The following is a 26,273-nucleotide window of genomic DNA, read 5'->3' on the forward strand; positions in this document are numbered from 1 at the left end:
GACCTCCGCCCGGAGCCGAGCCGCGCGTCCTCCCGGGGGGCTGCGGTCGGGCGGGGAAAAGGCCGGGGTGACGCGCGGCCGGGTGGGGGCCGCCAATGGGGCCGGCGCGCGCGGCTCTGCGCATGTGCAGGAGGCGCCCGAGTTTCCCTTTGCAACTTTTGAGTGACGGGGACGCCGCCCCAGCCGGCCAGGTGCAGACGCCGCGCCTTCGCCGCAGGTAGAGAGGAAGGGGCGCAGGGTGGGAGCGGGGGGTCGGGTCCCCGGCCCACAGCCTCTCCGGACTGCGCCCGCCCCCAGGCTCCCTCTCCCCTCCCCTTCCCCTGGGGTCTAGTCCCAGGCAGCCCGAGTTTGCAGCCCGGACGGGGAGCGAGGAGCGCAGCCGGGGGCCAGGGTGGGGGCGGGGTGGGGCTCTTGTTTCTCCGACTCTGCGTGGCGGGCCTGGGAAGGGGCGGGCGCTCGAGTTCCCCCCGCCGCTGGGCGGGGGTGGAAGCCCCGGGGACTGTCCCTCAGTGACCCCTGCCGCGGCCCTGCGGATGCCCAGAGGGAGGCCCAGGGCTGGGGAGGGTGAGGAGAGTTTTGCCAGGAAACCAAACCGCCCGGGTCGGGGACCAGATCAGACTGGCTACCTGAGACTCTGGGCTGGCCTCCCTGTTTAGCCCCACGCGGTGTCCTCAAGGGCAGGACTCCACGGGGCGGGAGACCGAGTGGCCGCCAGCTTCCTTCTCCGCCGGGCTTGCGGGGCTGCTTGCCAGCAGCGTCCACAGGGCCCGGGGTTCCTGGTTAGGCCGGTGGGCTGTGCTCCCCAAGTCCCAGCCGGGGCACGAGACAGGAGCGGGGGTGGGTGTGGGGACACGTTGGGGCCCTTCTGAGGCCCTGGCACCTACGGGGTTGAAGACACTCACGGGGTCGGGGAAAGACTCCCCCATCATCCCTCCCTGCAGGAACAACCAGTATTTCCCCCTCCCCCACCCTCTGACACCTGTCAGAGTCCCAAGTGTGCTGCTTCCAGGAGAATGGGAAGAGAAGCAGAAGCCCCCTCCTCTTCACAATAATCTCTTGTTTGTTTAGTGTCCCAAGGAAAGGTCCCTCTTGAACATTAGAGGGAGTCCTGACATTGTGTCCCCCACTAGCTGGAGGAGTGACTTAGAATAAAAACCCAGACCTTTTGAGTGCTCACTGGGCTAAGTGCTTCATGGGCACTGTCTCAGGTGTGGGCCTCCCAACAGCCCTGTAAGAGGAACAACATCATCGCCCCCATTTTATGGAGAAGGAAGTCAAGGCACTGAGCATTTAAGCCACTTGTCCAAGCAACATGGTACAGAGGCCCTGTAAGTGCAGAACTCAGGGTGCTCTTCTGGGTGCCCTGCCTCCCTGAGGCTGGCAGGCTGTGTTTAGGGAGAGAAACAGCGGTCCAGGGTCCTAGGTCCTGTCTGGTGGGGCTTTAAGACCTTTTCGTTCACTGGGCAAGCCTCTCTGAGTCAGGTCCTGTGGCTGAAGGGCTGCAGCTGTGCGTAGTCTTGCTGTCGGGAAGTTTGTGCTGATAAAAATACCCTGAATTTGAATGGGGCCTTCTCACAGGACCCGACAGGGCTCAAACCTCCTGCCACATTTTGTTGGCTTTTCTGGAAGGAGGGTATACGTGGTCAGGTGTGCTGATGCTGACCATCCTGTCCTGTCCTGTCCTGGGGCTATCCTGTCCTGTCCGGTCCTGGGCCTGTCCTGGCTGCCTTGGCTGCCAACTCAGGTGGCTGGTGGGTTAGTGTTGGCAAGTTTGAGGCCGGCTGTTGGATTCAGCCCTTCCTCCCAATGGTCACGGCCAGATTCTGGGGTGCACAAGGGCTGCACTTGGAGGTGGGGGCCTGAGTCACCTGCTATTCCCCTGGCCTCTCCTACCGTCAGGTTACTAGAGAGCTCTCTGTGAGCCACGGATGAGGCATTCGCCTAAGCGGGTCTATAAGTGGGAAGACTGGGTCGCGTGGACATGGGGGCTACTTCCTGGTTCACCCCACCAGTCCCAGCCAGGTGGGGCTGCCCTGTGGTGCTTGTGCCCCCAGCTGTCGGGTCAGAGCTTGTCTGTTCGGGAAGATGCAGTGTGTGGGGGGGCTAGTTCTGGAGGCACCGTGATGTTTCAGCAGAATTTGGAGGGGATGTGTGTATAGTGCAGGGACAGTTCACAACGGAGCTGAAAGATCTGAGAGGACGGCAGGCCTCCAAAGTCCTGTCCTCACCTGGGCGCTCCCCCAAGAAGGGGCTGACCCGGCAGGGCCATAGTCTGAGGTGCCTCGAGGCTCTCTCCCAGGCTGGCAGTGTTTGCTGGCTGGCCTCACGAGCTCTTGCCCAACTTTGTAAAACCACCCCAGGGAGCCTGTTTGGCAGGAGGAAAGTGACTTAGAGGCGTGCCTAGAGGGGGAGGGGGAAGGGGAAGCACAGGAAGCTTCTTGCTGTGGGCCCTCTGCTTCCAGGGACAGTGCTCCTTCTGTGAGCATTTTTTTTTTTTTAAGATTTTATTTATTTATTTGTCAGAGAGAAAGAGCACAAGCAGGGGAAGCAGCAGGCAGAGGAAGACGCAGGAAACTGCTCCCCACTGAGCAGGGTGCCAGTTGCAGGGCTCGATTCCAGGACCCTGGGATCATGACCTGAGCCCAAGGCAGATGGTCAACCCACTGAGTCACCCAGGTTTCCCTCCACTGCAGTTTCTTCCCACATCAGCTTTCAGGCTTCCTTGTTTGTTCTTCTGTGTTCCCTCTCCTGATGCTAACCCTCAGACAGCAGCTGCCCTTGGGCGCCCGCTGAGGTCCTGGACTCAGGGGCTAACCTGGAGCCCACGGCCACCCCTGCCCTCATAGGGGGACACTCCCTGGTCCCTGCAGTTCCAGGAGCCGGAGAAGAAGGGAGAGGCTGCTGATGTTGGAGGAGGAGAGAGGAGCAGGCTGTCCAGAGGAGGGCCCAGGACCAGTTCTGGGAGCTGGGGGGAGACCAGGCTGAGGGAGCCCCCCTGGGGGGAGAGCGAGAGGCGCCATGTGGGTGTCTGAGTTCAGAGACTCAGGGCAGGTGTGAGCACAGGGCAGTGTGCCAGGCTGGGGAAGGCTGTGACAGTGACTCGGGCCACCTGTGTACCTTAGGGAAGCCTGTGAAGGCTGGTGCTCCCCGGTCCTGGGGTCAGGAAGGCCCTGCAGGAAATGAGTAGCAGGCCCGAGGCGTCCTGGGAGGCGGCTGGGGCTGCCTCTGTGTGTGCCAGAGCCGAAGCCGGAGCCGGCTCCAAGTGAGGACCTCTCAGAGGGACGCACCCACAGTCCTCCCTGCTGGTGAGTATGGGGCAGGAGGGAGGGGCAGGCGCCAGGCCCTGCTGTGGGGTGGTGCCGCTGGGTGAGCCGCAGGATCTGCCTCCCACAGGAGTCTCCAGGACTCTGTTCAGAGTCACCAACTCCATGGCTCTGGCCTCGTATCTTCCAGCCATTGCCAAATCTCTTACGGGGGTCAGAAAGTGGCTCGGCCTACTGGGGGATCCTCCCAGGCCCTAGGACCTGCCACCTCACCCCCTTCCTGCTCTTCCTGTGTGTGTGTGTGTGTGTGAGAGAGAGAGAGAGAGAGAGAGAGAGAGACTGTCCCCAGAGAGAGAGAGAGAGAGAGACTGTCCCCAGCCAGCCATCCCCAGGGGCCAGAAGTGGTGCTCACCAGCCCACACACACTGGAGCAGCATTCCCAGACCACCCAACCGAACACCTGGTTGGGTTGTCTGTACCTTTTCTTCTTGTCCCCAGGACTTTTGTTTCCGTAGCATGTTAGAAATATCAGAGCTGGAGGCTCCTGGGTGGCTCAGTTGGTTAAGTGTCCGACTCTTGATTTTGGTTCGGGTCGTGATCTCATGGTTGTGAGATCGAGCCCCGTGTTGGGCGCTCTGCTCAGCGCGGAGTCTGCTTGAGGTTGTCTCTCCCTCCCTCTCTCTCTGCACCCCTCCCCAACCATGAGCTCCCTCTCTTAAAGGAAGAAAGAAAGAAAATCTTTTTTAAAAACAGAAAAAGAAATCTCAGACCTAGCAGGACCTCTGGACAAATGAGTTTCACCCGACGGGGCAGAGGGAGCTTGAGGAAGGGGTGCCGAGGATTCCTGCTGGCTTTTCGGCTGCAGACAGCATGAGAAGGGGGCCAGGACTTGGGGACCGACTCTGGGGCCTTCGGTGGCAGTAGACAAACCCTGGAGGTTTCCATTGGCTTCACGGGAGTGCCGGGAGCCTCAGAAAGGAAAGGTCAACAACCAGCCAGGAGTGATATTTGCTTTGTTAATGCTGGGCCTTCCAGTTAGACCGAGGGTACCCGGGGCGGGGGGAGTGAGAGGACAGGGCTGGGATTGCGCTGCAGGGGTCCCTGATGAACCCCTTCCCCTCTCCCATCCTCCTCCAACTCTCCCTGCTCCCCACCCTGCCTCGGCCTCCTCTGGCTGCCCCTTCTGGGCCGTCACTAAGCTAACGTGTGTTTGTCATCATGCCAGATGGGGAGTGTGGCGCTGCAGGAAGAGGCTGGGTCTGGGGCCGACTCTGTGCTGACTCGCTCCGTTAGAGCCCCGAGCCTCCGTTCCAAGTGGATGGAATGGCCTGTGTCTGAGGTCCCGGCTGGACAGCCCAGGAGTAGTGGGGCCGGGGACCCGTCTGTGGCTCCAGGGGATCCACTGTTGTTGCCTCCTTGGGTGTCCCTTATTTGATCAGTCCTGCTTTCCTCCCCATCTTTGTCCCCCTCCTGTCTGTCCCCTGCCTGCCCTCTCAAGCTCCCGCAGCTCCCACGGATGCTCTAGTTGGCGGCCCCAGTGGCCCCTGGCCTTCCCCTCCTTCCTATTCATCCGCTCCAGGAGGCTGCCAGCTGTGTCCCGGACCAGTGCTCCCCCCCGCCTGACACTGTCCCCACAATGGAGCTATTCTCGTGGGCTCTGCCAGACGCACGGGGCCTGGTGTCAGCTGCTCCCTGACTCCTTGCTGCCAGCCCCCACCTTGGGCTCCGCCAGCGCAAGCCCGGGAGACCGCAGGGGCACCCACGCCCTGACTGTTGGCCCAGGTTTTCTCTCCAGGGAGGACAGTCGCGATGACCGGCCCCCGGTCCCTGGAGCTGTGGCAGTCCGAGGTGGTGTCCCTGCGTGGGCGGCTGGGCCTCGGAGACCAGCCCAACGACTCCTACTGCTACAACTCAGCCAAGAACAGCACTGTGCTGCAGGGGGTCACCTTTGGAGGCGTCCCCACCGTCCTGCTCATAGACGTCATTTGCTTCCTGGTGAGATGCCCCTCCCCCGTCCCCCTGGTCAGGTGAGGAGCCAGGCACACCTGGGTGTGGATGCCCGCTGTGTAGCCCTCCCGCTGTGGCTGTGACCTGCGTGTGTTCCTCTGCACAGCAGGGTTCAGGAATCTTTCCTCTGGGATTTCTGGAGAAGATCCCGCCAGGCTTTGCAGGGAAAGAGCCCATGCGGTTGTGCCCTTGATGTTGAGTTAGTGGCCTGTCATGTGGGGAGGCCCACGGGAGGAGGGTGTCCTCAGGGATGAGAGGGGAGGACAGAAGGTGTGGGTTCAAATCAGAATGGCCGCACCTCCCGGGTTAGAAACGTCACCTCCTGTCCTCACTGGGTCCTGGGCCTTTTAAGGAAGAGGCCCCCCTTACTCAGAGCTGGCTCACACAGTGGCCTCTCTTTCGTGTAGACCTCCCCATTCCCAAACCAACCCCCCCAGTTTGTAGTACACGACTTTTCTCCCCTGTGCCAACCCACCTTTGGCCAGGGGGCAGGCGCTGGGGTCAGGTGCACCTTCCTTGGCCTACCCACTTCCTGATACCTTCTCCCGACACGTGACAGCACCCATGGGAGTAAATGGGGTGCGACATGGGTGGGGGCAGCGGGCCAAGAAGACACATCTGGGACAGAGGTGGCCGTGGCTGAGGGGGCCTGGCTGAGGTGGGAGTCTGCAGGCAGTGGATTTTTATCATGGGATGTTCTGGGGTGCACCTGGGAGCCGGCGGGGCCTGGAAGACGTGGGTGCGTGGGAGATGCCCACACCCCAAGAAGGCAGGGGCAGGAGTTCACCCTGAGCAGCCTTCAAGTTTACCCTAAGGCATGACTCACCTGCCTCTGGAGACGGTTGCCAACTCCCCACCCACCTGGAGCTAATTCCTCAGGGAGCAGGAGCACAGCCCCCGTGGGGTTCTGGCTTTAGGGAGACAAAACCCACATTGAAAAGCTTAGCTCCTGACCGGGCAGCAGGGTTGTGTTGATGGAAATGGCTGTCTCTGCCTCCCTGAACTTGGAGGGAGGGAACCTGTGTGGGAGCAGGGAGAGACCTGCCCAGGTCTGAGGAGGTGTAGGGCAGCTAAAAGGATGGGAGATGAGATGAGCCCAGGGCCCCAGAGCAGCAGGTCCTCGGTGGGCGCAGCCTGTCTGGGAGAACCACACACCAAGTGAGGGTCTGACGGCTGCTCGCTTGGCCTAGGGCTGTGCTGCACCTGGGAATCAAACATGCACATCTGTGTGAAGGGAAGGGAGACTGGTCCTCAGGGCAGCTGCGGGGCCTGGGCTTGTCTTCCTGCTCAGGAGCCAAGGAAGGCCCGTCCGGGCTGGGGAAGTCGTGGCTGTTGCGGTGGCCCTGAGAGCAGGGAACGGGGCAGGTGTGTGGGACGAGGGGGGCCCCAGGAGGCCCAGCGCAGTGTGGATGGGCGCTGGCAAAGGGGGTGCGCAGAGCATCAGACCGACCATGCCACAGTGTGGCCTTGGGCAGCTCAACACACTCTCTGGGCCCTCCCAGCTCTGCTGGATTTAGGATGATGGGCTTTGCCTCTAAGACAGCTGTCTCTTTCTAACTAGAAGTTCTTTTCTCTTTCTAGTGTTTAATTTCGGTGTTTACCATCATAAGAAGGAGATTCTGGGATTATGGCCGCATTGCACTGGTGTCGGAAGTTGACAGGTAACAAGGACACGTCACCTCAAGTGTGTGTGTGTGTGTCCCCCCGTCCATCTGTGGGACGGGCTGGCGGCCCCTGGGGGATGCTGAGTCTAGATTGCACTTGCTGCCAGGCCCACGCTCCAGGAGCCGTTGGCTTCAGGCTGCGGAGGAAACCCAGCTGCCTCGAATATGTAGGGCTTTTCAGGGAGAAGTTGTCTTTCTGACCTTGAGTATTTTCAAGGGTCTCTTTCTGGAAATGAGCTAGTCTGGGGCTGGGACGAGGCGAGGCAGGTTAGGGAGCTGCCCCTGTCCCTGTGCGGGGTCAGCGTGGGGGGCTGGCCCTGCTTAGCCAGTGTTGGCTGAGTCTGTAGGGGAGCAGGGCCCCCCTTGGCCTGATACCCCCCAACCCTAGGCTCTGACGGCTCAGGACACCCAAGGGGGGATTGGACTCCAAGCCTGCGTGCCAGCCTCTCCAAGCTCAGCTGCTGCCGCACGGCCTGGATCCTATGTCAGATGCAGAATGGGAAGCTGTGGGGGAGATGCACGTGCGCCCGACTCTCGCCTCCCCAGCCTCCTCGGGCGCTCTCCACACGACCCCTGCCACTCTTGCTCATGGGGCCGTGGTGTAACACGGTCTGTTATGCGGGTTGGGGCACAGACACCTGCCTTCTCCTTGGCCTCGGTGCTGGTGTTTGCCAGCTGGTGGTGCTGTGGATCGGACAGAATATGGCATTTGTTCTGAGTTCTATTTAACACCTGGGGAAATGGATCGCGCACGTCCATGCTCCGAGGCCCTTTATGTGGACGAGTGGCAGTGCTGGGGCCCCAGGACATGGGGTACGGGGGTGTTCTGCTGATGCCTAAGCCCTGGGCCCTCGTCCCCTGTGAGGTGGAGTGTCACGACTCTCGTGCGCAGGTGTGGGCCTCGCCCTGTCTGCACATCCCTCGGGCCGTGTCACACCCTGTGCCAGCTCTGCAGCGGGCTTGAGGCTTTGGCCCAGAGCTCGAAGAGGCGGCAGCATGCTGGACGCGGAGTGTAGACCTGGGGAAAGAATTTTCTGTGGTTCTTCCCTTTTGTGTTTCTAGTGAGTCCAGATTCCAGAGATTATCTTCATCTTCCTCTTTGGGGCAACAAGATTTTGAAAGCGAGCTGGTTGGTATTGAAGGGACTGGTGCGGCCGTGGCAGGGGCGGGGGCGGGGGAGGGGAGGGCCGCCATCAGCTGACTCGGGACCCTGCGGCCTGAGTGGCGGGTGCTGGTGCTCTTCCCTACACCGCCCAAGCCAGCCAGACTGGGATGTGCGCAGGGAGGATGCAGCTCGGGGGAGCATGGGCCGAGATCAGCTCTCGGCAGGGGGCTCTCCACATCCCCTGTAATCCCAGCACTCGTCTCTGTGATCACACTCAGGGACAAGCGCGACAATTTGTTGAGGGCTTGCTGCTGGTTTGAGCCACCTCTGGGCAGGGACCATGCCCTGTCCAGCCCTGTTGCCCTGAAGGGATGGTGACCAAACCTGTGTGTCTCCCAGCCAGGGGACAGCCCAGCTTTAGGGGGGATTATCTGTAAGAGATGCGATGGACAGTAAAACCTACAGACCCCCTCTTCCCTCCATAATCCCACTGGAGGGGGGACCGTCCCATCCACGAGGCTCATTTCCCTGCATCTGTCCCGAGTCTCAGCCTGTCATTCCGGACAACCAAACAGAAGCCTGCGGAAGCTTCTCTGCAGCTGTCCTGAGCTCCTGTCAGCTCTCTCTTCAAGTTCAGCATTTGTCCCTAGAGCCTGTATGATTCTGCCAATTGTCAAAGCTTGAGAGGTTTTTACAAGTGTTCCAGGCATGGGGTGGGAGCATGGAGACCCTGTCACTCTGGGGACACGCGGTAGCTTGCTGAATTGGGAACAAAAGCAATGCTTTCACGCCAGGGGAGGTTAGGGGGTTGTTTAATGTCACAGACAATGATCACATCTGCCTCCCAAAGACACAGATGTTCATAGCTGACCCCTGTTCTCTGCATTTCCAGGGATGCTGCCCCTGGCTGACCGCCATCTTCCGCCTGCAGTGAGTATAGTGCAGTGGCTGGCCTGTGTGTCAGGGTGTGTGTGGGGGGGTGTCTGGCTGACTGTCTTTCTCGGGTAGGTTTTTGCGTGTTTGACCAACGAGGAGGAAAGGCCAAAATGGCCTGACCCTGAGACGGGGTCTCTTCGCTGCTTCTCAGCTCAGGTCCAAAGTAGGATGTGGGGGCTGAGAATTGGGGGTCCCGGACGATCCCTGAACGAGCTCACAAAAGCTGATTTTTGGGGCTCTAGGTGGGAGTGATGCCTCCTTAGTATCTAACATGGACACGCCTGGCCAGAGGCTCTACCCAGCAGGCTTCTGTGTCTAATTTGGTGCAAAGAGGAGAAATAATGATGCTTTAGTACATTCACCTCATTGGGTTAAAAATTGCCTTGTTTTTAAGATGTGGTGGCTGCGGGAAAATTCCTATCCAGCTAGGGTCTGCTGCATTCGCAGGGAGCATCCTTTGGGGGCACCCAGATATGGGAAGGACCTCTCAGAACTGATGATACGTGGCAGTTATGGGGTGCTGGGGACATCCCTCTCTCTGGGCCTCACTTTCCCCAACTATAGGAGGGGGCCCAGGATGACGTGGGAGAGGGGCATCTGCCAATTCCATCCTTCTCTGCCACTGCAGAATCGTGTCACTAGGAGACATTTCTCCTGACACTGTAAGTCACACGTACTCCACGCAAAAAATCCACCACGTAAGGAAAAGAATCAGTGAGAACAAATTTGAGGTTGCCTAGAACCCTCCACTCCCTGCCTCCCGCCCCCCCATGCCCAGGGTGTGGTCTTTGGTTGGCTGCTCTCTGGCCATGCCCCTGCCCCTGGGCTGGGGACCCCCCCCCCCCCAGCCACCACCCAGAGGAGCAGCAGAGGACACTGACTCATCATTTCCATGGTAACCCACAACAGCAGTGGGCAGATTGGCTCTGAGGCCGGATTCTCTCCCTATGCCTTGTTTTTCTGGTTCCGTGTCCCCTCCAGTCCCCCACCCCCCCGCGCGCAGGGACACACGTTTCTCATGGAGGGCTGTCGCGGGGATCACCGTGTATCCTGCTTTGTCACTGTGACACTGTGTCAGACGTGTTTCCCATGTCCACTCCCCGGAGTTTTCTCCTGTTCCTGTCTCAGAAAGGACAACACTTCGACGTTTTTGAGGCTACAACTAAATTCTAACAGCTGCTCATGGCCAACATTACAGCGGGCATTCAAGGAGGCCCCTCAGATTAAAGTTGCCTCTCCCAGTGAGAAGTCAGAGGCACGTCCCCAGAAACACCGTGGATGAGCGTCGCTCATTCATTGTTCTGAGTCTTCATCACTACCCTTCCCACCCTCTTTCGGGAGCCTGGCTCCCTGGGGCACCTCCCTGTCTGGAGAGTGGGAAAGAGGGAAATCCCCCTTCTGCCTCCTGGCACAGAGGTCTGGCTGTCAGCCTCTGGAATTTTCCAGGTCCCCAAGCCAGCCAGAGCTTTCAGATATGGGACCCAGGAAAGGGTGGAGGCCCTGTGAAGCCCCAGCAGGATGCAGGGAGGAGGAGGGGTGGCAGAGGACCCGAGAGCCCTGCAATGCTTCCGGCACCGGCTCCCCCCTGCCTCACAGATGACCCGAGGGAGCCCTGGGAAAGAGGAGAGCCCCAGCAGCCCCGTTGTCAGTGGCTTTGCTTATTCACAGCAGCGGGGCGGTGGTGGGCACTGAGTTTCCACACCTCGCCCGTGCACAGATGGCTCCCGGGTATGCTGCCGTGGGGGCAGGCTTCGGAGTCCCCACACAAGCTGTGTGACCGGGGACGCTGGTGGCGCCTCCGTGTCCTCGTAGGTAGAACACCGGGTTGGGATGGGAACCCACCTCCCGGGCTGGTCCCGAGAATCCGGTGAGGTCAGCTGTGGCTGGGCCTGTCACTGCCATTCACGGAGATTCCATGTGCGTGTCTTGGCCAGCGATGACCAGATCCTGGAGTGGTGTGGGGAGGACGCCATCCACTACCTGTCCTTCCAGAGACACATCATCTTCCTGCTGGTGGTGGTCAGCTGCTTGTCCCTGTGCGTCATCCTGCCTGTCAACCTCTCGGGCGACTTGCTGGGTAATGACACCTCATCTGGTGCGACCTGGGCCGGGGCAGAGCCACAGGTGTCCCTGTGATAGGGCAGAACCCTGGGACTCTTGCTGGCATTCAGACGTGAGGAGTCCTCGAGGTGACTCCCGGAACCCTCCCCTGTGCCTCAAGGTCTGGAGAAGAACCCGCCCCTCCCCGCAGCCAATAGCTGTGTCCCCTCCCCCTATGTCAATTTCTGATTCTGTCCCAGTTCAAGGACTAAAACCCCAAGATTTGTCAAATTGAGCTTTTGGAGGGTGTTTTACACTCTCCTGCCCCCACGCAATCTAGAGGCCGTAATTAGTGGATCTGGAAGATGTTGGTCATGCTCAAAGTCAAAATCAGAGTGTGGAACAATGTTTCTCAGCAACTGCAGGAAGCCAGCTTCCAAAATGCCATCATGAATCCACTTTTTTCCTTTTCCTTTAAAAAAAATTTTTTTTTAAAGATTTTATTTATTTATTTGACAGAGAGAGATGACAAGCAGGCAGAGAGGCAGGCAGAGAGAGAGGAGGAAGCAGGCTCCCTGCTGAGCAGAGAGCCTGATGCGGGACTTGATCCCAGGACCCTGAGATCATGACCTGAGCCGAAGGCAGCGGCTTAACCCACTGAGCCACCCAGGCGCCCCTAAAAAATTTTTTTTAAGTAAACTCTCTACCCGCCCTGGGGCTCCAACTCATGACCCCAAGATCAAGTTGCTTGCTTTGCTGACAGAGCCGGCCAGGCACCCCAAGAACGCACTTCTTTTGCCCAGTGATTCCCAGCTTGGTGTTGGGCCCAGCTTAGGGTGATTTTAAATTTTCTTTTTTCTTTTTAAGATTTTATTTATTTATTTGACAGAGACAGACACAGTGAGAGAGAGAGTAACCAAGCAGAGGGAGTGGGAGAGGGAGAAGCAGGTTCTCCACTGAGCAGGGAGCCTGATGCGGGGCTCAAACCCAGCCCCCTGGGATCATGACCTGAGCCAAAGGCAGACGCTTAACGACTGAGTGACCCAGGCGCCCCTGATTTTAAGATTCCTTAATCTTAAAATCTCCGAGCAAGAGGAATTCCAACGTTGACTTTTCCACGGGGTGGGTTGGGAAGCAGCTGTCGGTTCAGCAGAGGCCTTGGTTGGTGGGGCTTTGGAAAGACTGGACAGACAGTCAAGGTCCTCTGACGGGCTTGAGGCCGCACACCAAGGTGACTGGGCCCCGTTCCCCTCCCCCAGCCTGATCCTGGGACTAAGCGTCTTCCTTTTCTGCAGACAAAGACCCTTACAGTTTTGGGAGGACAACGATAGCAAACCTGCAGACCAAGTGAGTATGGGGCGGGGGCTGACGGGGGGGCGGGGGGCACCCACCAAAGGGAAGTCAGGCTCTGGGGCCCGGGCTCGGCCAGAGAGTCCTTAGCCAGTGGGCAGATGTGTGAGAGCCCCTCCGTGGCTGGGGCGTGTGGCCCAGTCCCTGCACCTGCACCCTGGCTGGGGAGCCAGCACTCACGGCAGGTGGTGCTCCCCCCCCCGCACACCCCCAGCGATGACCTTCTGTGGCTGCACACCATCTTCGCTGTCCTCTACCTCATCCTCACCGTGGGCTTCATGCGGCACCACACCCAGTCCATCTGGTACAAGGAAGAGAGCCTGGTGAGTGTGGCTGGGGGCACTGGGGGAGTTGGAGTCCTGCGGTGCCCCTGGCGATGCCCCAGGCCTATGCGAAAAGCCCTCTCTCTTTGTCAGCCACAGCTAGATGGGGGCACAGGAATGCCTGTGAGTTGGTTCCAGGCCTGGGTTTTCCTCTTACCTGCTGTATGACCACATTTGAGTCACTCACCCTCTCTGGGTTCCTTCTCCCTGTCTTGTCATGCAAGGGAGGCTCGCAGGACTGCTGTGGCAGGGTACTCTTTGTGCAGTCTGCAAGATGGTTCCGTGGCAATGACAGCTGTCTGGCCTTGGCCAGGCGGCAGGAGGGCACCTGAGCCTCCTGAGCTCCCACTGTGTTCTTTGGGGAGGCTGGAACAGGGCTGCAGAGTGGCGCCTGCCTGCAGACAGGTTTGCCCCTCTGACTTCTCTCCCTGGGGTGTTTCTCTGGCAGGTGAGGCGGACCCTGTTCATCACAGGCCTCCCGAGAGACACCAAGAAGGAGACCGTGGAGAACCACTTCCGGTGAGCAAGTGCCTTCGGGGAGCACTCCATGTCCTATCCGGGGACTGGGAGACCTTGAGCAGGGCCTGGCCCTGCCACACGGGCATCACGTGGCTGCTGGTGGCATGCAAGGATTCCAGCTGGGTTGGCCTGTCCTCTGCCCGCCACCATGGCCGCCCCAGGTGACCATAGTAGCTAGAGGGGAGGCCAAGGTGTAGGGGCAAATAAACAGCTGGAGAGCACCAGGAAGATGACCTCCCCTGGGCGCCTCAGCATCAGCTGTGGAGAGTCTGATGCCCGAGACAGAGCTTGTCTCCGAAGGGGAGGGCCGGGGGCGGGCTCTTACATGCACAGGCATCTGGGCAGGGGACATGTGTGTCCGGGGCCCTGTCCTCACAGAGTTCACCATTCAGTGAGTCCAACCTCTCCCTGGCAGGACCTCCATCTCCGCAGCGCCCACTGAGCACCTGCCCCAGGGCTCTTGCAGGTGATGGGGTGGGAAGGAGGTGTGCGCATGGTCAGCAGTGAAGCAGCAGGATTGGGGGGCACAGAGCAGGTGCAGAGGCCCCTGGACCCCCTGGGCTGCAGGTGAGGGAATCTGTCCTCACTCCCACCAGCTCAGTGGTCAGTAATCTGTAGAGCGGGCTGGGGCAGAGGACCATGTAGCATAGCACCATTTGTGAAGAACTACGCAGAGATGTAAAGCGAGTGTTTACAAGTTATTGACTAACCTCTTTAGCAGCTCCAAGTATTTTAGAAGTACTCTTTTTTTTTTAAAGATTTTATTTATTTATTTGACAGATAGAGATCACAAGTAGGCAGAGAGGCAGGCAGAGAGAGAGGAGGAAGCAGGTTCCCCGCTGAGCAGAGAGCCCGATGTGGGGCTCGATCCCAGGACCCTGGGATCATGACCCGAGCTGAAGGCAGAGGCTTTAACCCACTGAGGCACCCAGGCGCCCCTAGAAGTACTCTTTTATGTAAACATCATACTGGCGTTCTTTTTCTCTGTTCCTTGAAACAGCTCCCGAGGGGCCCTGCTGGGCAGCACGGAAGGCAATTGTGTCATTTGTTGTATAACCTTAGCCAAGAAAAGCCCCCTCCTACCACGCAGACCCTGGGTCGGAGCTCTCCCAGTTGAGGTGGCTTTTTTGGTACCTAGGGCTGCAGCAACCCCTGGGGCCCGACCTGGCATCTGCCTTGTGGCTGGGGTGCTCACGCTGGGGTTCTCTTCCCCGGTGATCTTCCTGGGACCCAGGCTTGTCCTGCTGTTCAAATCAATGACTGACATGGGCTTTGTCTCTACAAAGATGTACCCGGAGGTGTGCCTGGCGTATGGTGGGGGTGGATTATGTGTGTCAGGGGAGGGAAGGTCACGCGGTACGGCAGGGCTGCCCAGAGGCAGATCGCGGTTCCCGACAGTCACTAGCCATGTGGCCTGGGGCACAGGTCCTATAACCTGTCCAGCGCAATTTTCCTCAACTGGAAAATGGGGATGAAACCTCCCAGGTTACGATGAGGATGAAATCAGCCCCTACCAGTCCCTGGTCAATGGCAAGGATGCTCACAGCCTGCGTATAAGTAGACACAATCTTCCTAGGATGGTTAACAAGGTTGCAGACATTTTCTGGGCTGAGGGTCCTTTGCTTTCATTAAACCTGAAAGGTCTGTGACCTTCAAAAGGGTCACAGATTGGATAGAACTTCAGGGGTCCAAGGTCGACGTGACTTAGAGCCAACGATAAATGTCTTCCCTTGGGTGGGTGGAGAATGTCAGCTGTGGTGTCCAGCCTTGGCCACAAGCACCCGCTGATGTAAAGCCATGAGGGTCTAAACCTGTCACTTGCAGTGACTTTCATACTCTTAGAAAAGGCCTCTTTGTATTAAATTTCAAAAATTTCCCCCATTGATAAAAGACAAAGAGAAAAGAGGTCTTTGTTAGCACAAAAATAAAAGCAGTGGAGATTTGGGGGGGTCTCCCCGCCCTGGGGGGTCCTCTTGTCCAACAGGCATCTTTCTGGGCACAGGGACGCGTATCCCACATGTGAGGTGTTGGATGTCCAGCTGTGCTACAACGTGGCCAGACTGCTGTCCCTGTGCAGGGAGAGGTAAGAGGGGGGCTGGCCTAGGGTCCCCCTCCCCTGCCGAGACCCCATCCTCCTTCCTGCTGGCCCTGGGGAAGGCAGGAGGGCGGCTCTGCCCCTCTCTTGCTCGGGTCTGGTGGCGACTGGGTGTGGTGTGGCGGCTGGTGTCCGAGGCCGATGTTCCCTCACTGTCCCCCCACCCCACCCCGTGCCCCCGGCAGGAAGAAGACAGAGAAGAGCCTGAGCTATTACACGAGCCTACGAGCAAAGACAGGCCAGTGGACCCTGATCAACCCCAGGCCCTGTGGCCAGTTCTGCTGCTGCGAAGTGCCCGGCTGTGAGTGGGTAAGGGCCCGGCCCCTGCAGGAGTGCGCTGCGTGGTCCCCAACCCCCATGCTGACTGCCTGGTCACCAGGGGGTGTGTCCGCCGGCAGGAGGATGCCATCGCTTACTACACGCGTCTGAAGGACAGGCTGACCGAGAGGATCATGGAGGAGGAGCGCCGGGTCCAGGAGAGGCCACTGGGGATGGCCTTCGTCACCTTCCAGGAGAAGTCCATGGCCACTTAGTGAGTGGGACTCTTCCCCAGCCAACTCTGGTCCCCCTGCAGGTGACTTGCTCTCCCTGTTGGATGCAGGTGGTCCTACGGAACCCATCCCTTGGATTTGCTAGTGGCATTCCATCTCCTTTCCTGGGTGTGGCTGGGGACGTTGCACGCCCCCGGTCATCCCAGCCCATGTGTGTGTGATGGCTGGGCAGGGGTGACTCTTCTGAGCCCCTCTCAGCTTGACGCAGACTTACCTTCCTGCCAGATGCCCCAGGGATCCTGTTGCCTCTGTCCAGTGTTCTGCCCAGCAGAACAGACGCTGCCCTCCTTCAGATGTCTACTCTGGACCACAGATCTTCTTCTGTGCCCAGGATGCCCATCCGTGTACAAATGCACACCACCACCCCACCAGGCACTCTGGAACTCCCTGTTGCTGAGCTGAGGCCTGGGGAGGGTTGCAGTTTGTAGGCTGGCATGGGGTGCTCGCTCCCAAAGCAGTCCCGTGCCTGGGGTCAGGAGAGTGCTGGTGACAGCAGGTGGCCACACAGATGCCCCTTCCCCTGTCTTCTCTGTGGGCAGCATGGACCCAGTAACAGACCCTGCCTCAAGGCTAGAGCCAGGAGGGGACCCGTGGAAAGAGGGTGTTCTGAGGCAAGAGTGGGGGGCACGGAGATGGCAAGGAGTGATGTGGCTGTCCTGGGGAGGGTGTCAGAGCAGGAGGGAGTAGGGGGAAGGCTGGTGAAACCCTGGCCTGTCTGCAGGATGTGCCCACAGTGTGCCAGTGTGCGGGTTTGGCAGAGGGAGTGGCCTGGGGAAGAGCCGCAGATCGAGGCCGTGCAATGGCATAAAAAAAATATATGCAGCAGTGGTTCTCAGGCACGGAATTTAGGAGGAGACTGGAGCAAGTTTTTTCCCTAGCATATAGTGAATATTATGACCCAAAATAGCGGAATGTTTCTGTCTGACCTAGCTGCCTTTTTGATTGAATTTTATTACAGTGAACAGCTTTAGTAGGTATGATATTAGCAATATCATAGATACAATGAGACTGAAGTTTATAACCTGTATTATCTTGAAGTCTGTAAGACATGGAGGCAGTCAGACAGAGGGGGCACACAGCTGGGTGGTGGAGCCTCAGTTTCTCTATCTGTGAAGCAGAAGTCCTCCCTGGCTTACCGGGTTGTTCTGGGGATTAGAATCCTCCCCAGAGTGTGCCAGGCATGGATTTTCTTAGCATCACCTGTAATAAACTAATAAAGCCAAGGTCCCTTGCCCTGGGGCCCCCCGCTTTCACTGGGTCCCCTCTGCCATGTGTGTACGTGGTCCCCATACAGACCCTGGCCACTTCTGCTTTCCCTGGCAGCATCCTGAAGGACTTCAATGCCTGTAAGTGTCAGAGCCTGCGGTGCAAAGGCGAGCCCCAGCCGTCCTCCTGCAGCGGGGAGCTCCGCACCTCCAAATGGACAGTGGCTTTTGCCACTTACCCCGAGGACATCTGCTGGTGAGCCCCTGGGACAAGGAAGGTGCCTGCTGGGCCTGCCGGGTCACCGGGAAGCCTGGGCAGGAGCTGGCGGTCAGGGAGGCTGGCATGTGGCCCCTGCTCCTCTCTGGACCAGTGCTGGGGCATGGGGGGGGCGTGGTGTGTGTGCGACAGGTCGGGGGAGGGCTTGTCCACGCCCTAGACTTCACTCCCATGAATCCCAGCTATCCAAAATAGTATCATTTCTACACATGATCAGTTACTTTTCTCAACTTATCAGTTGAGATGTTTCTCTTTTTCATACTTAGTATCTTTGAAATGCAAGTATGTTACTTGGTTGGGACTGGGCCCTGCAAGGCTCAGCAGCAGGGCTAGCTTCTGGCTCTTGTCCCCCATCCCCCATCCACTGCCCTGGTCCCGTGCAGGCTTCAGTCAGGTGACAGACATCTGGCCTGGGGGACATGCAGGGGAGCTGAGCTGTGTCCACGAGGCCATCAATGAGCTTGCAGCATGATGCAGGGGTGAGGAGAGCGCCAGGAGAGGCCCAGCACAGTTGGCCTCAGTACTGCCTCCCCCTGCTGAGATCAACGTTTAGGTGCTCATCTCTACCAGCCTCCGACAGTTCTGCTCCTTGTGTCCCAGGGCTTACCAACCTTAGGGTGGTTTGTCTGTTTGTGGCAGGGTGGGGCCCAGGCCCTGCTGTCCCCTGCCTCCCCGTCCCTGCACCCAGCTCTAGCCCCACTGGGGAGGATGTGTAACTAGTCATCAGGACTGCAGACATGGCTTGGCAGTCCTAGGCCAGAGCCTCGTTTTTCTGCCTGGGTGCTCACGGGACCTCTTTGGTGGGTTCTGGCCCTGACGCTGTGGCTGGGGACCTCAGATCTGACATGGCTGAAGCTAAGGGTCAGTACAGAGTGCTTGTCTGTACCCCTGAGGTCAAAACAAGCACCCCCACCGGAGTCCTCTGCTCGGTGTCTTGCTGTGTCTAAATTTGACCCACTGACCCACCTACTCTGGGGCTGCTGCTGGCATAGCAGGCAGCCAGAGCCCGGGAGATAAGCCTCCGGGGCCTGTGTCCTCCCCCTGCAGGAAGAACCTGTCCATCCAGGGCTTCCGCTGGTGGTTCCAGTGGCTGGGTATCAACTTCACGCTCTTCGTGGGACTGTTTTTCCTGACCACGCCCTCCATCATCCTGTCCACCATAGACAAGTTCAACGTCACCAAACCCATCCACGAGCTGAACGTGAGTGACTGTGCTGCAAGGCCTCTGCTGTGGGGAGGGTGGCGAGAAGGTGTGGTGGGCGGATCGGGAGCCCAGGGACAGCACTGAGCTGGGAGCAGTGGTTCTGAGCAGGCGTGAGGCCAGCGGTGCAGGTGCATAGTGGGCGCTCCTGCCGGGGCCTCTGCCAGCATAGTGGGCGCTCCTGCCGGGGCCTCTGCCAGCATAGTGGGCGCTCCTGCCGGGGCCTCTGCCAGCATAGTGGGCGCTCCTGCCGGGGCCTCTGCCAGGCTGTCCTCATCCCCGCATCATGCTCCAGGTTCGCCAGTGGCCCCTGTACACGACTCAGCTCCCCTACGTGTCCCCCAGGCCAGACCAGTGGCTGACTCCTGTGTGGAAGGGCGCTGGGGGGGGGGGCAGGTAGAAAGGAGGGACACATGCTTCACGCATTGGGATGGCAGTTGTCCCTGTCATCTTCCGGCATCTAATAATTTTGTTACAAAACCATTGAGCCTAGATAGGAAAACCAATGAAGTTTTAAAATCTTAGATAAATCAAAAATAGCCAGACACTCCCTAAATGGTCATCTGCTTAAAAAGGCATTGGTGTCCCATAATTAGCTCTGCTGGACCCTAAGTTGTTTTTCTTTTTTCCAATTCCTCTTGGTGTTCCGTGAGTCGCGCTCTGGGAAGGCACACGGGGTTGGTCCTTGCTGTGCGGTCGCTGGCTGGTGAATTCTGAGCCTTGGATTTTCGTCCAACGGCTGGAGTGAGAGTACCTGCCTCAGCACCCTCTCGGGCTGCGGGGCTGGCCCCACCGTGAGCTTATGTGTACTTGGAGCTCTCCTACCTGACGTGGTATGAGAATAAAGAAATACACAATGAACAATAAGCAGTTTTGCTTTAGAATTAAAGCTGGTAAATGTTCATACCTTTGCCGATCTTGGGACGTGTGGCCAAGGCCTGTTCTTCGGAGGTGGAGCGGAGCCCCCTTTTCTGTTCTCCATAAACCAGTTTGGGTTTCTTACAGTAAAACAGGGATCTGCAGACACTGGCCACCATTCTGAGGACAGACCCCTCCCAGATCTACGGTCCATGGCTGTTCTGTAGTTAATTTAGTCTCGTCTATTTCAGTAACATTTATTTATTTATTTATTTATTTGATGGACAGAGATCACAAGTAGGCAGAGAGGCAGGCAGAGAGAGAAGGGAAGCAGGTTCCCTGTTGAGCAGGGAGCCGGATGTGGGGCTCGATCCCAGCACCCTGAGATCATGACCTGAGCTGAAGGCAGAGGCTTAACCCACTGAGCCACTGAGGCACCCTATCAGTAACATTTTTAGAGATTTATTTATTTATTTATTAGAGAGAGAGAGAGAGAGAGAGAGAGAGAAGGTGGGGGAGGGGCAGAGGGGAGAGAGAATCCCAAGCAGACCCCACTGAGTGTGGAGCTTGACTCAGGGCTCGATCCTATGACCCTAAGGTGAAACCTGAGCCAAAACCAGAAGTTGGAATCTCAAGCGACTGTAACACCCAGGTGCCCCTCATTCAATAGCATTTTCTAGAAATTGGCCTTTATCGAGTTTCTGAAGTATGCCACTTGGTTTTCACCAGATTTTCTATGGTTATGCTCATTTTATCAAGGAAAGTGTTGAGTCTATAAGCCCATGTGATGATAATCGTGGGTGCTGTGGGCTCACACGGGATGGGGTCCCCACTGGGCAGGCGGGGCTGAGTGGGTGGCTGCCCCAAGGCGCCCGGCTTCGGTGTGCCCACCTCCCTTGGCAGCCACTGCTGGTTGTGTATCAGGGGGCCCAGAGGTGATGGGGGCTGCCTGTGAAGTTCCTTGCTTCACTTCGAAGAGCTTTACTCCCGTCCAGGCCGGTTACGGCCTGTTCGGCCAACGTCATGGGACACACACCCCGTCTAAGGCCCATGTCGGCTCCGGGGGATGTCACGGTGCCCATGGCCCCTCCACCTGTCTCCTCCGTGGCCCTTGTTTTCCAGGACCCCATCATTAGCCAGTTCTTCCCGACCCTCCTGCTCTGGTCCTTCTCAGCCCTGCTCCCCACCGTCGTGTACTATTCCACACTGCTGGAGTCTCACTGGACCAAGTGAGTGAGCACCGCGAGTGCCCAGCCCCCACCCCCAGGGTAGGGTTTCCCCCTCCCAGCAGGGGCCTTCTGGGCACCTGGAGCACCTGGGGGGCTGGGAGGACCCACCTACAGCTTCCTGCAGGTCTGGAGAGAACCGGATCATGATGTCAAAAGTCTACATATTTTTGATCTTCATGGTGCTGATCCTGCCTTCCCTGGGCCTCACCAGGTAACCCCTGCTGCCACCTCTGAGAGTTCACGTTGGTTGGTCCCCTCCGCCGGTCCCGGTAGAGGGGAGATGGTCTGGGGGTGGGGCGCGCACATCTCTGACAACATCCACGCCCGTCCTGCCCACTCGAGGTGCTGTGGGGCTCACAGATTCTTCTGGAGATGAGGTCTCTTCCTTAAATGAAGCTTGAGAGCAAAACAGAGCTCGGACCTTCCTCGTAGGGAACGGAGAATCTGTTTTAAGGGAGGGAGTTGCTGGGAGAGCGGCCTGACCAGTTACCCTGCAGTTAAGTGGCGTCTTAGACAAGGAACCTGGACCTGGAGGTCCTGCCTGATGCTTTGAGCAGAAAAATTGTGAAAACGCCTGGTGAGTGCAGCGAGAGCTGGACAGAAATTCTCATGGCCCTCGTTTTTTTTTCCCCCCAGTCTGGACTTTTTCTTCCGGTGGCTCTTTGACAAAACTTCCTCAGAAGGCTACATCAGGCTGGAGTAGGTGTTGGCCGCGCCGCATTTGGGAGCCACCGTCCCTGGGACACATCTCCCGGGGGCTCGGCTGGGGCAGTGTGTGGGGGGGTGGGTAGTCCAGAGCACACTCTGGGACAGTCCTCTCCTCTAGTGGCCTCGGGGCCCAGCACCTCCCCAGCACCCCTCCCAGCCCGGGCAGAGCCTTCGGTGGGCATGGGGGGAGGGGATCCACTCTGTGCCAACTGTGCCTAAATGTGGGTCGTCTCTGAGGGCGGAACTCCATCAGTGGCCGTCTTGTTCGTTCTTTGAGACTTATTCCTGAGAGTGAGCCACCTGGGGAGGGAGGAACAATGAGCCCTGGAGGCTCCTTCCGTGGTGGGAGAGAGGCTCCTGGCCTCGGCTCATCCCCCCACCCACCGGCGGCCCCGCAGGTGCGTCTTCCTGCCTGACCAGGGTGCCTTCTTCGTGAACTACGTCATCGCCTCGGCCTTCATCGGCAACGGGATGGAGCTGCTCCGGCTGCCAGGCCTGGTGCTCTACACCTTCCGCATGTTCATGGCCAAGACGGCAGCCGACCGCAGGAATGTCAAGCAGGTACAGGGGCACAGCGGGTGGGGCCTGGATGTAGACTGCCCCCAGGACCCCAGCCTCTGTGCCATGCTGTGTGGCTCCATGGGGGGCCTGACCCTGAAGCCTGCGGGTTGGGGTCACTGCCTGTCTGTCCTGAGCACCCCTGATCAGAATGAGAGACACCCGAAAGGCCCACGAATCCTCGTGGCCCTGGGTGGCCTGGGTGGGAGCCCAGGGAGGCTGGGGGTTTGCGGAGGGCAGAAGGGATCCCCAAGAGGTGGGAGTAGCTGTGCGCCTCCTGTTTCGGAAGTTGTCCCCGCGCTGTCCCCCGGCAGCCCAGACTGAGCTCCTCACCCCTCCACCCAGACCCAGGCCTTCCAGTACGAGTTCGGCGCCATGTACGCGTGGGTGCTGTGTGTCTTCACGGTCATCATGGCCTACAGCATCACCTGCCCCATTATCGCACCCTTCGGTGAGTGGCTGGGGGTGGGGTGCTGGGTCACCCTCTGCTGGAACGGCTCTGCAGTGGGCCGCCCGCACTCAGCCAGGCCTGTGCCGCTGCACACCACCGGAATCTCACCGCCACGTGCCACACGGGCTGCGAGGCAGGTGTGGTTTCTGTCCCCCTTTTGCTGATGAAACCCAGCGATGAAGTGGGACGCAGTGAGGAGCAGACCTGGATTTGGACTGGGGACCGTTTGACCTTGGAGACCAAGGTCTTGCCACTAAAGTAAACATCAGGTTCCCAGGTTTCGGCACCAAAATATGTATATATTTATACATTAGACATCCTACTTGGGTTCCAAATAGGCAGGCTGCGGAGCCAGTCCCGGGAAGCAGGAGGTGGTGGGCCTGTGGCTGGGGTGGCCCAGCCGGGCCTGCTGCTCACAGCCCCACCTCCGCAGGCCTCATCTACATCCTGCTCAAGCACATGGTGGACCGGCACAACCTCTACTTTGCCTACCTCCCGGCCAAGCTAGAGAAGAGGATCCACCTGGCAGCCGTGAACCAGGCTCTGGCTGCGCCCATCCTCTGCCTCTTCTGGCTCTGTTTCTTCTCCTTCCTGCGCCTGGGTGAGGGGCCCTTCTGACCAGGGCGGGCTGCGGGGGGAGCGGAGTGGGGCTCACGGTGCTGCGTGCACACCGGCTGGTCAGATTCCTCACTGGGGTGCCCTATCGCAACATGGGTCCCGGACAAGGGCTGGTGGGGGCAGCAGGGCCAGAGCTGGCTGGAGCCCAGGGGACCCCGGGGACCCCATGTCAGTGGAGAAACCTTACAGAGAAGGCCTGAACCAGAGAGGACAAGCTGGTGAAGGCTGCCGTTTGGGGTGTGGGTGGGCCCAGGTCTTCAGCACAGTGCAGAAGTGGGGGCCCATGGGAGGAGAAGCGGCCACTCTCAGCCTATGAAAAAGGCAGAAGGATTGTGACGGAGCCCTGGTCGGGGGAGGGGGCCTCCATCCCACCTAGCCCAGGGCATGGAGCTGCCAGGGAGCCGGCCCAGCAAGGAAGCGGGGCTTGGGGTCCCAGCTCCTGAAATATGACCAGGGATGAGCCAGCCGTTCAGCGGGTCCCTCTCCCGCTGCTCCTGGCTAGATGACACCCTCCTGGCCTCGGGAGAGTTTCCACGTGGTTGCCGCACCAGCTGTGGCCCCTCTCCCCCCCAGCACGGCTGGCGTCCCTTTGTCCCCAGGTCTGAGGGCCCCCCTCACCCTGTTTACGCTCCTGGTCGTGCTGCTCACCATCTTGGTCTGCGTGGCCTACACCTGCTTCGGATGTTTCAAGCACCTCAGCCCACTGAACTACAGGGTAAGGGGTTCCACGGGGACGTGGGTGGGGAGCTGGTGGGGGCAGTCCCTACCTTGTCACAGCCCAGCCTGTGGGCAGTCTTGTCCATGTTTTGTTTAAACATGGGGAAGGCATGGGTGGCTGGGTGCCATGTGTGGCTTCCCTCCCCTCCCCCCAACCCCCCAAGCGGCCAGCTCCCCCAGCCTGCTGCAGGGAGTTTGGTGCCCTCCAGTACTGTCATCCCAGGTGGTAACGGTCGGTTTGTTCCGAGGCTGCTGGTTCAGGGAGATGGGTTTTGTTGATCACGGTGAGTCTTTGCTGTCATCTGCAGACGGAGGACTCTGCCAGTGACAGAGGAAGTGAGGCAGATGCCCCCAGGCCAGCAGCCTTCACGGTAAGTTCTCCTTTTTCCCCAGCCACCAGCCTGGGGGGCTCCCTGGGGCAGGGCCGGGGGGGCTGGCGCACACAAAAGTGCCTCAATCATGTGGCAGCCACAGTTCCAGAAGGAATCCCTAGTCCCACGGGATGCTTCACCGGCACTGGTAAAGCCACATTCCAGAAGTGATTGCTGATGCCGGTGAAGCCACATTTGGCCAAGATGCCGCCCCACCCCCTGGTTCCTTCTCTGCAGGTTTCATGCCCCCTGCACTCAGGCCTCTCCCAGGGCAGTGTGGTAGGGGCCTGTGGCTGCGAAAGTGTGCAGGAAACAGGGTGGCCCCAGTGCCTGCCGTGGGAGGCCCCCAGGGTCCCTGCCAGAGACTCAGGGTAGAGCAGCCTTCTCTCCTGTCCCTGCCTTCCCTGGGCCTGTATGTCTGTCCTCAGACCAGCCCCAGTGGGGAGAGTGTTCTCAGAAAGATGCATTCCTGGAGGTCACCTGCCCCTGCAGACAGGGGAGGAGGCAGTACAGGTGGAGGGCCTGAGTCCCCTTTACTGGGCTCTGGGGCCTCGCAGCAGGAAGCAGGGGAGGAGCGGGTTCAGAGTCTCATGCCCGGCTCCCCCTGCACCCCATGCTCCAAGCACTCAGCCCCTCCTCCCCTGTTTGCTGGCAGCCCTACGTGCCCCGGATTCTGAGCGGCCTGTCCTCAGAGAGGACAGCCCTGTCCCCGCAGCAGCAGCAGACCTATGGCGCCATCCACAGCATCAGCGAGACTGTCCCAGGGCCCCGGGGACAGTGACAACAGCATACCTGCCTACCAGGAGGCCTGAGGGCTGCCGGGCCAGACTCGGAGCCAGGAGAGGAGACCCAGGCGGGAAGGTGGCTTGACTCAGGCCCCAGCCGAGCCCAGGATGACTTCCCACCTGTTTTAAGCACAGCTGCTCTTAAGCGATGGAACCGGAAAGGTGTTCTTGCCCTTGGCCAAGGGGGCAGGCTGAGACTGCCATTGGGTGGTGAGCACTGGCCTTCCTGGCCACAGCAGAGGGGACGGGAGCTGAGCAGCTCTGAACCCGGCTCATTTCCAGGTCCCCCTCCTGCACAAACGTCCAGCTCTGTAGCTGGGATGCCGTCCCTGGGCATTTGGGGCAGAATCCCATATTGGAATTGTGCACCCACAGCCCCATTGCTGTGGTGACGGAATCTGGTACGAGGGAGGACACGCGACTTGCCCAGCCCCAGAAGACCCCTCAACTAGCCAATAACCAAAAAGCCTGCAGCGGATCCCAGCTGGAGAGGGGGTCCAGACGATGGCTGGTGTCCAGCCCTCCCCCTCTGATCTGGGAGCTGCTGTGGGAACAGGCAGGCAGTGGGCCTGGCCCGGCTGGGTGGGCTGCAAACCTGGCTGGAAGGACAGGTGGCCCCTTCCTTTTTCTCCCTGTGGGGATGGGGACTGGCAGCCTCCCATGGCCTCCAGGGGGTGCCAGAGGCACAGGGGCCAGGTGGGTGGTAGCCCAGGCCCCCTGCCACCCACCCCCTCCCCCCCAACAGCAGCCCCATACTCTGGGCAGCCAGGGACATGAGGAGGGGATGGAGTGTCCCGGTGCCCCCCACCCAGCCCGGGCCTGTTCCGCCCTTTCCAGTGGGGACCCCCCCTCCCCAACCCAGACCCAACCTGCCAGCTGTACGGGGACGGCTCCCCATTTGGGACGGGTATGCCCATGTCACCTGCTTCCAGCCATTCTTAGGAATAGAATCATTTATCATCACTGACATGCGTGTGGGAGCGCTGGAGGGGGGCAGTGAACAGGGGGCCAGCAGGGGCGGGGGACAGGTGTGGGGCATACATCATTGCAAAGAGAAGAGGGGGGTCTCCCTGCTCCTTGGGAGGGCCCTGGGGCGGGGAGGACAGCTGTCGGCCAGGGAACCTGTGGGTGACAGCCAGCCCCACGCGCATCAGCGCTGCTCCAGCAGCCCCACGAATTTGCAGATGTCCCGGGCCAGCAGCTCTGGCTCCTCAAAGGCGGCAAAGTGGCCCCCGCGGGCCATGTAGGAATAGGAAACGAGTTTCGGATACTTGAACTTCACCCACTTTTCCGGCACATGCATTAACTCACAAGGGAAGGCAGCAAAGCCTGTGGGCACGTGGACCTTAATCCTAGAAGGAGAGAAATCCCACTGACGGGCAAGGTGGCATCCTGGTCCCCTTCTGTCCCCTGCCGTGGGGACTGGGGACGGGGGAGTAGGG

General features: G+C 59.3%; 2 protein-coding genes across 7 annotated transcripts in view; one reads left to right on the forward strand and one right to left on the reverse strand.

Annotated features, from left to right (window-relative positions):
* The first annotated feature begins 11 nt into the window (after positions 1-11).
* On the forward strand, positions 12-25,798 carry TMEM63A (transmembrane protein 63A). Of its 4 annotated transcripts, none has more exons than XM_059145584.1 (24): positions 12-217; positions 3,123-3,305; positions 4,843-5,258; positions 6,852-6,931; positions 7,997-8,063; positions 8,932-8,969; positions 10,910-11,052; positions 12,311-12,362; positions 12,580-12,688; positions 13,137-13,207; positions 15,210-15,290; positions 15,488-15,611; positions 15,701-15,834; positions 17,177-17,314; positions 18,383-18,536; positions 20,517-20,623; positions 20,748-20,834; positions 21,260-21,322; positions 21,730-21,892; positions 22,235-22,340; positions 22,774-22,941; positions 23,558-23,673; positions 23,984-24,046; positions 24,702-25,798. In XM_059145584.1, the coding sequence occupies exons 3-24, from the start codon at positions 5,073-5,075 to the stop codon at positions 24,825-24,827; spliced, it is 2,376 nt and encodes a 791-aa protein (XP_059001567.1). In that variant the 5' UTR covers positions 12-217; positions 3,123-3,305; positions 4,843-5,072; the 3' UTR covers positions 24,828-25,798. The 4 variants fall into 4 exon arrangements, with proteins under 4 accessions (XP_059001567.1, XP_059001568.1, XP_059001565.1 ...); XM_059145585.1 differs by having other exon boundaries at positions 5,059-5,258; XM_059145582.1 differs by having other exon boundaries at positions 14-217; positions 5,046-5,258.
* The window catches only part of EPHX1 (epoxide hydrolase 1), a 34,482-nt gene continuing 33,975 nt past the window's right edge, over positions 25,767-26,273 (reverse strand). For all 3 annotated transcript variants that reach the window (XM_059145589.1, XM_059145587.1, XM_059145588.1), the window contains exon 9: positions 25,767-26,183. In XM_059145589.1, coding sequence (XP_059001572.1) covers positions 25,982-26,183 — 202 coding nt within the window. In that variant the 3' untranslated portion in view covers positions 25,767-25,981. The remainder of the gene's footprint in view (positions 26,184-26,273) is intronic.

The sequence above is a fragment of the Mustela lutreola genome, chromosome 14 (genome assembly GCF_030435805.1).
Source record: "Mustela lutreola isolate mMusLut2 chromosome 14, mMusLut2.pri, whole genome shotgun sequence".
NCBI classification, from domain to species: domain Eukaryota; kingdom Metazoa; phylum Chordata; class Mammalia; order Carnivora; family Mustelidae; genus Mustela; species Mustela lutreola.